General features: G+C 45.4%; 2 protein-coding genes across 3 annotated transcripts; both read left to right on the forward strand.

The window, feature by feature from the left end:
- The first annotated feature begins 727 nt into the window (after positions 1-727).
- On the forward strand, positions 728-7248 carry LOC123103438 (phosphatidate cytidylyltransferase 1). 2 transcript variants are annotated; one of them, XM_044525038.1, is made up of 12 exons: positions 728-964; positions 1690-1784; positions 2354-2607; positions 2739-2890; positions 3442-3583; positions 4288-4444; positions 4616-4663; positions 4763-4849; positions 6080-6208; positions 6304-6360; positions 6642-6725; positions 6832-7248. In XM_044525038.1, the coding sequence occupies exons 2-12, from the start codon at positions 1704-1706 to the stop codon at positions 6934-6936; spliced, it is 1296 nt and encodes a 431-aa protein (XP_044380973.1). In that variant the 5' UTR covers positions 728-964; positions 1690-1703; the 3' UTR covers positions 6937-7248. The 2 variants fall into 2 exon arrangements, with proteins under 2 accessions (XP_044380973.1, XP_044380965.1); XM_044525030.1 differs by lacking the exon at positions 728-964 and adding an exon at positions 1406-1583.
- Positions 7249-8202: 954 nt separating this feature from the next.
- Positions 8203-9007, forward strand: LOC123075686 (probable glutathione S-transferase GSTU6). The gene is made up of 2 exons (XM_044498236.1): positions 8203-8532; positions 8621-9007. The coding sequence occupies exons 1-2, from the start codon at positions 8209-8211 to the stop codon at positions 9005-9007; spliced, it is 711 nt and encodes a 236-aa protein (XP_044354171.1). The 5' UTR covers positions 8203-8208.
- The last annotated feature ends 4378 nt before the right edge of the window (positions 9008-13385 follow it).

A 13385-nucleotide genomic window follows, 5' to 3' on the forward strand; every position in this document is an offset into this window, starting at 1 on the left:
AATCAACACAAACCCTAGCATGAACAAAACTACTAGCATGAACACAACTAACTAGCACGACGACAGATCCTATGACACACTAGCAGTAGCAGAAACAAAATATCCTAGGACACACACTGTAGGAACCAAGAATAGATCGGTGCGCTTGGATTCGATTGGGATCAAATCCAATTGGATCTACTCCAATCCTATCTAATCCAATCGAATCCACTAACTACTAGCACATGCCTAAGAAAATAACTCCCTAATCTATATCTACGAGCAAGCATTGAGGGGATTGACTCACCGCAGCGAATCGAGGCCGGGGTGAAAACCCCGGCAGGAAGGACAGAGGTGGCGGAGCAGAGGAGGAGCCGGCCCTGGCGTCGGCCTGCGGCATCGGCCCCGTGCTCATCGCCACGCCGGAGGTCGAGGAGGACGGCCTGCCGACATTAGAAAACCCGTCTCCCACGCTAACCGAGGCGTCCAACCCCCTTGCACACGTGGCCGCGCCGAGTCAGGCTCGCGAGAAAATAACGATTCGGCAGTTTCCGCCGGACCAGGCTGCGGCCTGCTTTAAGGTCCGTGCGGGCCGCAAACCGCATGCAGCCCACGCAACCAAACAGACCGGGCCTCATTGGGCTGCATTCGGGCAACCAAACGCGCACCTTACACACACACACCCCGCGCCGACCGACCGAGCGAGCTTTTGCATAAACAAGTCCGCAAAGCGAAGCAAAGCAAAGTGGGAAGAATAATAATCCCCACCCCGCACGCGCACACGCGGCCGCACGACAATCAATCGCCACGCACGCCCCCACTCAAACCCACAGCCCCCGCTCGGCTCGCCGCCGCCGCCGCCGCCGCCGCCGCCGGGCCGAGCTAGGGTTCCGGCGACCTCGCCCGCCCGCTCGAGGGGCTCGCTCCCCGGCCGCGCCCTCCCCTCCCCGCTCCCCGCGGGGAACCCGCCTCCCTCCCCTCCCCGGTGAGTTCAGCTCAGGACCCCCGCCCCCTTCAGCCAGTTCCGCGGGGAACCCGGCGCCGATGCTGCCCGGAGCTCACTGCTCCCCTGTATTCCGGAGCTCTTCTTGTTAATTTTTTCTCAACTTAATCCGGAAGTGGGGAATAGCGATCCTGAATGCCGCCGCCGCCGCCGCTGCTCCCTGCTATGTTGCATAGATTCTGCCTTTCTGGGGCAGGTGCGTGCTTAGATTGTTCAATTCTGTTGGTTGGTTGGTTGATTGATTCAAGGCTTGGAGCTTAGCTAGATGGAGGTCAGCGGTTGGGAAGCACCAATCGGTGAGACAGCGATGTTGCTTATTGCGTGCTGCTTGTTTATTGCGTGGGGGCAACGACTGACCCTCCCTAGCCGCTTGCTTGCCGTGCCGTGCCGCGCCACGCCAAGGAGGCTGCTCCACAAATGCTGGGTTCCTCTTTTCTTCTGGGTTACTACTTAATACTAGTAGTTCCTTGTAGCCATCACCTCACCAGCTTATTGTTCAGAGTTGAGAGTTTAATTTGCTCCAATCAGCGGCCGGCGGCGCACGGTCTGTCTGTTCCGCGGATCATCTGTTTGTAAAGCTGTCGGTGATTGAGCCAACCTGGTGATTGGCAGCGGCGTGATACTCTGTGTTTTACTGCTTGCTGTGAGAATTCGCTTTTGTGGCTCAATCTGGTCTAACACGGCTTGATGTTGTGACGTGTTTACAGGCTCGACAGCAGCAATGGAGAAGGAGCCGAGCAGCTCCAGCGATGTCTCTGCTTCTAATGTAGGGCGTGTTAGGAACCGTCGACGCGCTAATGAGGTTGGTTATTTATCTCTTGGAATTTTGTTCCTTTGACTCTGGCTTGCTTTCCATGTCGTTTAGCAAATGCACAAACTCTATAGTTTCTCAGCGCTGTGATGGTCCGTCTTATCAAGAGAAGTGAGAGTTGTTGATCGTTTTTTTCTTCCAAATTTAGTCATTAATAAGATGGCTATGCGACAAACATCTTCCAGCTACATTTTGAGAAACTACCTCCACTTAAGGTGCTTGTACTATGCAGAAAGAAACATAACCCTGTACTGCTGTCGTATGTTAGGAAAAAGCATGAAGCCGAGCAGGCACAAAGTTGTACCAAAACGTTACCAGTTGTTCACTTATTTCAGGCTTAATGGAGTATTTGTTGAGTATGCCAACTTGGGAGCATGCTGGAAAGATACAGTATCCACCTGTTATATCCTGACAACCACTCATTTCATTTTTATTTTGTGGTTAATGGAGTATTTGTTGAGTATACTAACATGGGAGCATGCTGCGAAGATAGAGAATCCACCTGTTTTATGTTGAAAACCACAATTATTTTTTGCAGCTAATCTTTTTTGTTTCTTCAGGTTACGACAGATGGGAATAAAGCCGATGGACAGACTTTGCTTGTCAGCGATCGGAACAAGTACAAGTCAATGCTTATCCGTACATATTCTACTGTGTGGATGATTGGCGGCTTTGCATTCCTAGTTTATATGGGCCATCTTTATATCTGGGCCATGGTGGTTGTCATTCAAATATTCATGGCGACAGAGCTTTTTAATCTACTCAGAAAATCCAGTGAAGAGAAACAACTGCCAGGGTTCAGGCTCCTGAATTGGTAGGTGCCAAGTCATTCTGATTCTACTATTGTTTTGAATGGAAATTTTCCAATAACTTGATGATGTAGCTGCCACCACTGTAATGCTTTTCAAAAAGCATATATAATTTGTTACTGCCATTTCTTTGCAGGCACTTCTTTTTCACGGCAATGTTGTTTACATATGGACGCTTTCTTAGTCGGGAGCTTGTTAACACAGTATCTTCAGATCACTTGTTGTATAAGCTCGTCAGCAGCCTAATAAAGTATCAGATGTTTATTTGCTATTTTCTTTATATTTCAGGTAAGGAACATTATGTTTTGCAATGCATACATAATGTCAATTAGTAATTATTCACTTCGAAATTTAATATTTTCTTCAGATATTTCAGAACATGCTAATATGTGTAAAGACCTAACCCATTATATAGCAGTCACCAGTCCATGACATTTATGGTCTGCTTGGCTACTTTGGTTATTATATGGTTATAGGTTTTCCAGTCAATGTAAATGATAGTGCACCTGTGGCATTAGCAACTATTCATGCAAACTCTTAAGAGTGGAATTTTTATTGATTGAATTGAACGAACAGAGGTTGTCCACCATTTGACCTATTTTGGATGGGCATTAGGTTTTAGGAATGTTAGGAACTGAAAGTTTATGTGATGCATGCCTCCCAAGTAATCTGAAGGACACAATGTGTTACGCAAAAGCTGGTTGTCTTTGGATTTTGCAATTTGTTTGGTTGCATGAGTTTTGCTTAGACATTCCTCCCTCTAGTAACCTGCTTGTCTTGTCTTGCTAATATCTATTTCATATCTGCCATAAAAGTAATGTATAATTCCCATGATCCAGGATTTGTATGGTTTATTTTGACACTGAAGAAAAAGACATACAAATACCAGTTCAAACAGTATGCCTGGACACACATGATTCTTTTAACAGTTTTTGCACAATCTTCTTTCACGGTGGCAAATATATTTGAAGGAATGTTCTGGTAAGCCATATATTTATCTTGTTAGCGTGCTTTTCTTTACAATGTTGACTTGCTGACTTGAGTGAAATGTTTATCCATTTCTGCCCTGTTTTCATATTTCACTATTTATGGTCTATTTTAAACATCGAAGTTTCTTGGTTTAAAAAGCACCTGAAGTGGTTGAAGTTACTTCAAGATGCCTAATTTCTGCTACAACCGTAAAAAAAATTTGGTGCCATGAAGTCCTGAACATCTTCAAGTTAATAGGAATTTCCCAGATAACCACCCAGTGTGCTTCCTTCACAAAAGCTGTAGCCTACAGTTCTTACTTCAGTTACAGTGGTAATATTACTGAATTGGCCATATTAACCCATCTGCGATTTTGTTCGAGAAGTCTGACCTACCACTGTAAGAACATCCAGGTCCTCACCAGAAAGAAAAAAAAGAAGAAAAACTTAGGAGTCCTGGCTGCAACACCTATACTCTAACTGCTAAACATTTATGCATGTTGTTGTTTGATATCTGTGCCTTGCTATATCCGTTTTTTCTTTTATCCGACTTGAGTTAAGCTACTTTATGACAATAGCACACCGATAAGTAATATATACTGTTGAAAAATTGTCTAATTTGGTTCTATGCATGTTAATTAAGCGAATAACTATTGGTATATTAGCCTGTGCATCTGACAAACTCCATACATCTTCAATGCTATTATGCTTGTACAGGTTTCTTCTACCTGCTTCACTTATTGTGATCAATGACATTGCTGCCTATTTATTTGGGTTCTTTCTCGGGAGAACACCATTGATTAAGTTATCCCCAAAGAAAACATGGGAAGGCTTTATTGGTGCATCAGTGACAACCATCATCTCTGCTTTCCTGGTGAGATGAAGCCCTGATTTATGTACTTACAAGAGATTACTAGTACCTTCAAGGGGTTGAATCTGTAAATAATACTTTATGTTACAAATTTGATGCACAAAATGATTCTGGATGCTTCATTTGTAATTCTTTATAATAGCATTTTTCACTTTCACTTATTTTCTTTGGCAGTTAGCAAATGTAATGGGTCGCTCCCAGTGGTTTACATGCCCAAGAAAGGTAACTTATTATCTCTTTCAGAATATGACTATTAGTTGGATTAGCAAATTGGTGTACTGTTGAATTTGTTCTTAGTTCTTATTTTGGTAATATTTTCAGGACCTGTCAACAGGGTGGCTTCAGTGTGATCCTGGCCCTATGTTTAAGCCAGAGCATTATTATCTGGGAGATTGGGCACCACAGTGGGTAAGAAAAAATATATCCTTTTCAATTTGTTAGTTTCAATACTATTTTCTCTACTATATAGGCTGGCATAAGCATAAAATTCAAATTTATAAGCCCCCTCCCCTCGCAACCGTTGCCTGAGTCCAAAAAACAAACCTCGACTCCGAAACTGTTTGGTTGATAACTCTCACTCTTCAGCAAGACAAGGCACATCACCCCCCTTGAGTGAATTTACTCTAGCTTCGTCCTTCGTGGTTAGTATGGTGTTTTGACATGCAAGTGGTTTTGTACGTCATGTCAACCAATCAGCAGAATCAGCAAATAACCAAAAACAATGGTGGGACTACGTGTTGTCTCGAAACTTCTTTCCTCTGTTTCTTCTCTTCCTTCCTACTGCCCTTCCTTGTGAGCCCACCCTGACACTGGTCGCAGCAGCCCACAGGGAAGTGGAGCACATCAGCAGAGGTGTTGACTCCATTCCTTGGCTATGGCGATTGGCGCCTCAATAGAAGCAGCAAAGATAGAAGGATCAGCAGCAGCCAGTCACATGCAGAGATCCTGCATCCAGATGGAGTTTAGTCTCTCAGGAGTTATGGAGTTCTCTGCGGTAGTAGTTGGTGTCCACGAAGTTAATCGCAGTCTTGTGTCAGTTGAAGATTAGAAGTGCTGTTACTGGTATTCTATGGTATAGACTCCTCTTGATAATTGGAAACAGTCAATCCTGTGTTTGACAATCAAGAAAAAGTCTGTCACGTGTATTTGCTATTTCTCAGTCCATATAGGCCTCAGCTGTATCTGTCATTCTCCCAACAGTAATTATCTCGATATGAAACCAAGGTTAATGACAGTGCACTTGTTGTGGCTGCTGATGTGTCTGACAAGCAGCATTTACATCAGGGAAGTTTAACATGTAAGGTGCCATGTTTATTAAAACCACGGGGCTTTTGGGTAAGGTGAAATCTAGTGCTTGAATGACCAATGAAGATGTTTATCCCATTTTGGTCCTTTAAAGTGTTAAGACAAGCATAATCATGTGATTTGCATGTGACCAAGTGCTCAGCTGAACCAACAGATTATTCTTTTTTCCGTATCCATCAAATCCCCCCTGTTTGATGAACTAATGCTACTTCATCATGATAATTGATCTATTTACTTTACTTAGTTGTTTCCTTACTTGTTTTGTACCATCTTTACGAAGTTTATGGATCTTTTAGCCATGAACTTTATCTGATTACTTGTGTCTCTTGACAGTTTCCATGGAAAGAAGTGTTCGTAATGCCCGTGCAGTGGCATGCTTTAGCCCTTGGTTTGTTCGCATCGATAATTGCACCATTTGGTGGATTTTTCGCAAGTGGCTTCAAGAGGGCTTTTAAAATAAAGGTCTGTACTGCTTCATTATCGTTGCTGTCTCTGGGAATACTAAAGTATGGAAATTATACAGTTTTCACTTCCATTAACATCTTCAAATTCTATAGGATTTTGGCGACAGTATACCTGGGCATGGTGGAATCACTGACCGAATGGACTGTCAAGTAAGTCACCACAAAGAACATTTACATGCTGGCTATGAAACATATATATGCATATACCTTAACAATTTGGTTCTACTTCCACCTTACTTCTTATGAGGAAGCATGTGGTTAGTAATTCACTTGTGAACCAACTTATTGATGTAAATGTCTAAACTTATTGTTTAGAGTAAAGAGGAAATTACTGAGAAGACTTGCAAAGTTGAATGAGTGTGTTTATGATTCGATATATATCCTGTGCAGTTTAGCTTAAAATAACATTTGTTCTTGTACATTTTCCCCAGATGGTTATGGCAGTTTTTGCATACATATACCACCAATCGTTCATCTCCCCCCACAATTTCTCTGTTGACGCAATCTTGGATCAGGTCCGTATCTATCGCACCTGATTGGTTTTCGTTTGATCTTATTATTGTCCTTCTCATCTTGGTTCTCATCCAGCCACATTCTACCTTCTTTTTTGCCATGATCCAGATCTTAAGAAACCTGACATACGAGGAGCAGAGAAACTTGTATGAGCAACTCGGGGAGATGTTGGGCAACTTATGCAAAGCTGATAAACTCGCTGCTTGCTTATGAAAAGCACACAAGACAAGACAGTAGGCTGGCTGTGTATGTATCTATTTGAGCGCTCGCTCCGTTCGCCGCCATGAATGTAGCTCTAGATTCACCGTGTACAGCATCGTCGTTGTAGCTCCTCTGTACCCTATTGAGTTGTGATGGGAGTGATGGTGTCCCTTGTCGAAAACATTGTACAGAATGGATGTATGGACTGTGGTTGATAGGGCTAACTAATTTAATTAGGTGCTTGATTTGCTGTGAACTTGTGTTGCTTTTCTTCGCACACTGCTATTGATTTATTAATTTGCCCGTTGTGCTCGTTTTTCGTAATCGGAGATGGAAAACTTATATTCTTGTAAACCCTCACTTTGTTTGTTGGACCATATCGACTATCCGGAGAGCTGCACATATTTGAAGTCTGCATGTTTCCGTTGCCACTCTCATCTACATTGACAGTATGTGCTACTCCAATTCATTCAAAATGTTTGAAGTTCAATGTTTGTCCCAAGTCAAACATCTTTAAGTTTGACTAGGATGTGGCATGGCAAATTGTTTGATGTCACATGTTTTTGCATGTCCTATGTTGCACCATATGTTCATAATACAGCAATTTGCATCAACACCCAAATTGCAAATTCATATTTTGCAGAGATATTTGGGAAGGGACATGTCCGGCAGGACGACCGGCAGGGGATGTCCAGGACTCTGATAATCCGTTTACTTTCTCACCTTCTTCTCCAAGACATGACTAATGTCTTGAGAAGCTCCAAGACATGACTAGTGACTAATGTCGTTTTAGAGCATTGTAATTGGGACTCTAATAAGGTAGCTCATGTGCTAGCGCAAAATGGCCGTGTTGATCCACCAAACTTGTGGTTGGACTCACCGCCCTCTCTTATTTCTCAACTATTAGCAGATGATGTAAGCGTTATTTGATTTAATAAAGCTAGCCATGATGGCTTTCCTCTAAAAAAATGTCTTGAGAAGCTTGACATGAAAGTTAAACTAATCCGCAAGTGACGACTCACTTATGTTGGTAAGCTTTGTACAAAAAGTCCATTCAATGTTTGCATATCTTAAACTAAGTGATTGTGGAGGATCATTAGCCTTGGCGTTAGCACTGGCCTCATGGATGATGCATTCTTGCCTTCCATACACCATCACCCAACCTCTATACAAGTCTCTCCACTAGCTCTAGTAAGAAACCAAGCAAAACACACATAACAAGGAAATTAAAGCTCAAATCTGCAGCACACACCCTGACACCCATAGCGTGCAAGGGAGGAGAAAATGGCGGGCGAAGATGAACTGAAGCTGTTGAGTACATGGGGGAGCCCCTGGGCTTCCAGAGTGAAACTCGCGCTCCACTTCAAGGGGTTGAGCTACGAGAACATCGAGCAGGACCTCAACAACAAGAGCGACCTCCTCCTGGCGTCCAACCCGGTGCACAAGAAGGTGCCCGTGCTCATCCACAACGGCAAGCCAATCTGTGAGTCGGTCGTCATTCTAGAGTACATCAACGAGGCCTTTGGCAGCACCGGCCCCTCCCTCCTGCCAACTGACCCCTACGAACGTGCCATTGCTCGGTTTTGGGTTGACTACATTGACCACAAGGTTTACTCTTATAGTGTCTCATTTGAGTTGTTGATTTCACATCTATGTATGCGGTGAGCTGATTAATGAGGATGTTTGGCGCATGCAGCTAGTCATCCCGTGGAAAGTGGCGTTCACGGCCAACACGGAAGAGGATAAGACTGAAGCGATAAAGCAAATATTAGCGGGGGTGAAGGTGCTAGAGGGGGCTCTCAAGGAATGCTCCAATGGGAAGCCCTTCTTCGGCGGTGATAACGTTGGATACGTGGATATAGCACTAGGCGGTCTGTTAGCGTTTATGCAAGGAACTGAAGAACTATGTGGTACCAAGCTCTTTGGCACCGCGAATACCCCACTTCTGCTTGCTTGGGTGGAGCGCTTCACTACGCTGGACGCTGCCAAGGCGGCTCTGCCAGACGCCAGCAAGTTGGTTGCGTTTGCAAAGACAAGGCAGGCACGAATTGCTGCTACTATAAATGTACCTGTCAAGAAATGAGCTAAGTTGGCACCCAATTGGTTCGGTTAAAAAATAATACTTATTACGGTTATGTGTGCTGAATAATGTAAGTTGTATTATTATACTTATGCCCGTTGAAAAAAATGTAAGGTGTATTATCTCTTGTGGGTGTCTCTGACAAACATTTTATGTATGCAATATGAACTGAATAAGTGAAAGATCGTGGATGTCGCCTAGAGAGGGGGGGAGGGGGGTGGGGGGGGGGGGGGTGAATAGGCGCTTTAAAATAATTACGGTTTAGGCTTGAACAAATGCGGAATAAACCTAGCGGTTAATTTGTCAAGCACAAAACCTACAACAACTAGGCTCACCTATGTGCACCAACAACTTATGCTAAGCAAGATAAGAAACTATGTGATAGCAAGATATATGACAAAGAACAATATGTCTATCACAAAGTGAAGTGCATAAGTAAAGGGCTCGGGTAAGAGATAATCGAGGCACGCGGAGACGACGATGTATCCCGAAGTTCACACCCTTGCGGATGCTAATCTCCGTTTGGAGCGGTGTGGAGGCACAATGCTCCCCAAGAAGCCACTAGGGCCACCGTAATCTCCTCACACCCTCGCACAATGTAAGATGCCGTGATTCCACTAAGGGACCCTTGAGGGCGGTCACCGAACCCGTACAAATGGCAACCCTTGGGGGCGGTCACCGAACCCGTACACTTTGGCAACCCTTGGGGGCGGTCACTGGTACCCGTCAAATTGCTCGGGGCGATCTCCACAACCTAATTGGAGACCCCGACGCTTGCCCGGAGCTTTACACCACAATGATTGAGCTCCGAACAACACCAACCATCTAGGGCACCACGGCACCCAAGAGGAACAAGCTCTAGGGTGTCCAAACACCCAAGAGTAACAAGCTCAAGGGTGCCAAGCACCCAAGAGTAATAAGCTTCTCAACTTGTAACTTCCACGTATCACGTGGAGAACTCAAACCGATGCACCAAATGCAATGGCAAGGGCACACGGAGAGCCCAAGTCCCTCTCTCTCAAATGCCACCGAAGCAACTAATGCTAGGGAGGAAGATGAGAGGAAGAACAAGAAGGAGAACACCAAGAACTCCAAGATCTAGATCCAAGGGGTTCCCCTCACATAGAGGAGAAAGTGATTGGTGGAAATGTGGATCTAGATCTCCTCTCTCTTTTCCCCCCAAAACTAGAAAGAATCCACGGAGGGATTGAGAGATACCAAGCTCTAAGAAGGTCAACAATGGGGAAGAACACGAGCTCAAGAGATAAGGACCATTGGGGAAGAAGACCCCCTTTTATAGGTGAGGAAAAAAATCCAACCGTTATCCTCACAGCCCGCATAGAGCGGTACTACCGCTCCAAGGAGCGGTACTACCGCTAGGGCGGAAGAAGCCCTTTGAAAAACAACAGCGAGGAGGCAAAAGGCCAGTAGAACCGCCGGAGCGGTACTACCGCTCGTCCTCATGGTACTACCGCTAGGGATCGCGGTACTACCGCAAAGGGTAGCGGTGAGGGAGTCCTGGATTAGGGGGTATCCGGACAGCCGGACTATATACTTTGGCCGGACTGTTGGACCGTGAAGATACAAGACTCAAGACTTCGTCCTGTGTCTGGATGGGACTCTCCTTTGCGTGGAAGACAAGCTTGGTGATCCATATATAAGATTTCCTTTTTTGTAACCGACTCCGTGTAAACCCTAGCCCCCTCCGGCGTCTATATAAATCGGAGGGTTTGGTCTGCATAGGGACGATCACAACAATCATAATCATCATAGGCTAGCTTCTAGGGTTTAGCCTCTACGATCTCGTGGTAGATCAACTATTGTAATACTCATATCATCAAGATCAATCAAGCAGGAAGTAGGGTTTTACCTCCATCGAGAGGGCCCGAACCTGGGTAAAACATTGTGTCCCTTGCCTCCTGTTACCATTAGCCTTAGACGCACAGATCGGGACCCCCTACCCGAGAGCCACCGGTTTTGACACCGAGATTGGTGCTTTCATTGAGAGTTCCTCTGTGTCGTCGCTGCAAGGCTCAATGGCTCCTTCAATCATCAACAACAACGCGGTCCAGGGTGAGACCTTTCTCCCCGGACAGATCTTCGTGTTCGGCGGTTTTGCACTGCAGGCCAATTCGCTTGGCCATCTGGAGCAGATCGACAGCTACGCCCCCGGCCATCAGGTCGGGTTTGGAAACTTGAACTACACGACCGATATCCGCGGAGACTTGATCTTCGACGGATTCGGGCCTATGCTAGGAGCGCCAAACAGTCACGACGAGCACGGCTTAGACCTGCTGTCCAACAATACTCGGGGTATCGCACCTGCAGGAGCTCCGGATCTAAATCCAGGGCAGATCGCACCTTCCGAGGACGACACTCATCGGCGGTAGAGCCGAGCACCGGCTTCACCCCCAAGGAAGCCGGTGACACTGGACCCCCGGACTCGTGTCCAGCTGTAGGCTCCGGTCCACGCACCCCCGAGCCTGCCGAATCTGGTTGGGCTCTGGTAATGGAGTTCACCACTGCGGATGTCTTCCAGCACTCGCCCTTTGGCGATATGATAAACTCGTTAAGGTCTCTCTCTTTGTCAGAAGACTCTTGGCCGAACTATGTCCGGCTCGAGTGGGAAGCGGGCGACGAAGGAATTCGTTGCCCACCCACCACCCACTTCGTAGCCACGGTTGATGATTTGACCGACGTGCTTGATTTCGACTCTGAAGACATCGACGGTGTGGACGACAATGTAGGAGAAGAACAGGAACCACCACTAATACGTCTCCAATGTATCTACTTTTCCAAATACTTTTGCCCTTGTTTTGGACTCTAACTTGCATGATTTGAATGAAACTAACCCGGACTGACGCTGTTTTCAGCAGAACTGCCATGATGTTGTTTTATGTGTAGAAAAGAAAAGTTCTCGGAATGTCCGGAAATCCACGGAGGCCCTTTTCAGAATTAATAAGATTTTTTGGCGAAAGAATCAAGGCCAGGGGGCCCACGGGCTGTCCACGAGACAGGGGGGCGCGCCCCCCCTAGGGCGCTCCCTCCTATCTCATGGGCCCCCTGGACACCTCCCGACCTCAACTCCAACTCCATATATACCGTCTCGGGGAGAAAAAAAATCAAGAAAAAAGTTTCATCGCGTTTCACGATACGGAGCCGCCGCCAAGCCCTAATCTCTCTCGAGAGGGCTGATCTGGAGTCCGTTCGGGGCTCCGGAGAGGGGGATTCATTGCCGTCGTCATCATCAACCATCCTCCATCACCAATTTCATGATGCTCACCGCCGTGCGTGAGTAATTCCATCGTAGGCTTGCTAGACGGTGATGGGTTGGATGAGATTTACCATGTAATCAAGTTTGTTTTGTTAGGGTTTGATCCCTAGTATCCACTATGTTCTGAGATTGATGTTGGTATGACTTTGCTATGCTTAATGCTTGTCACTAGGGCCCGAGTGCCATGATTTCAGATCTGAACCTATTATGCTTTCATGAATATATGTGTGTTCTTGATCCTATCTTGCAAGTCTATAGTCACCTATTATGTGTTATGATCCGACAACCCCGAAGTGACAATAATCGGGATACTTCTTGGTGATGACCGTAGTTTGAGGAGTTCATGTATTCACTATGTGCTAATGCTTTGTTCCGGTTCTCTATTAAAAGGAGGCCTTATTATCCCTTAGTTTCCGTAAGGACCCCGCTGAACACGGGAGGGTAGGACAAAATATGCCATGCAAGTTCTTTTCCATAAGCACGTATGGCTATTTACGGAATACATGCCTACATTACATTGATGAATTGGAGCTAGTCCTATATCACCCTATGTTATAACTATTGCATGAGGAATCGCATCCAGCATAATTATCCATCATTGATCCATTGCCTACGAGCTTTTCACATATTGTTCTTCGCTTATTTACTTTTCCGTTGCTACTGTTACAACTACTACAATAACCCAAAAACATTTATCTTTACTTTTGCTACCGCTACTATTATTATCATACCACTTTTGCTACTAAACACTTTGCTGCAGATACTAAGTTATCCAGGTGTGGTTGAATTGACAACTCAACTGCTAATACTCAAGAATATTCTTTGGCTCCCCTTGTGTCGAATCAATAAATTTGGGTTGAATACTCTACCCTCGGAAGCTGTTGCGATCCCCTATACTTGTGGGTTATCAAGACTAATTTCTGGCACCGTTGCCAGGGAGCATAGCTCTATTCTCTGAGTCAGTTGGGATTTATATCTGTTGATCACTATGAAGAACTTGAAAGACGATCGAACTACTATTTTGCCCTCAACTACGAGGGGAGGTAAGGAACTGCCATCTAGCTCTGCACTAGATTCTCCTTCCGTTATAAGTAAGCTTGTGACACC

The sequence above is a fragment of the Triticum aestivum genome, chromosome 1B (genome assembly GCF_018294505.1).
Source record: "Triticum aestivum cultivar Chinese Spring chromosome 1B, IWGSC CS RefSeq v2.1, whole genome shotgun sequence".
In the NCBI taxonomy this organism is placed as follows: Eukaryota; Viridiplantae; Streptophyta; class Magnoliopsida; order Poales; family Poaceae; genus Triticum; species Triticum aestivum.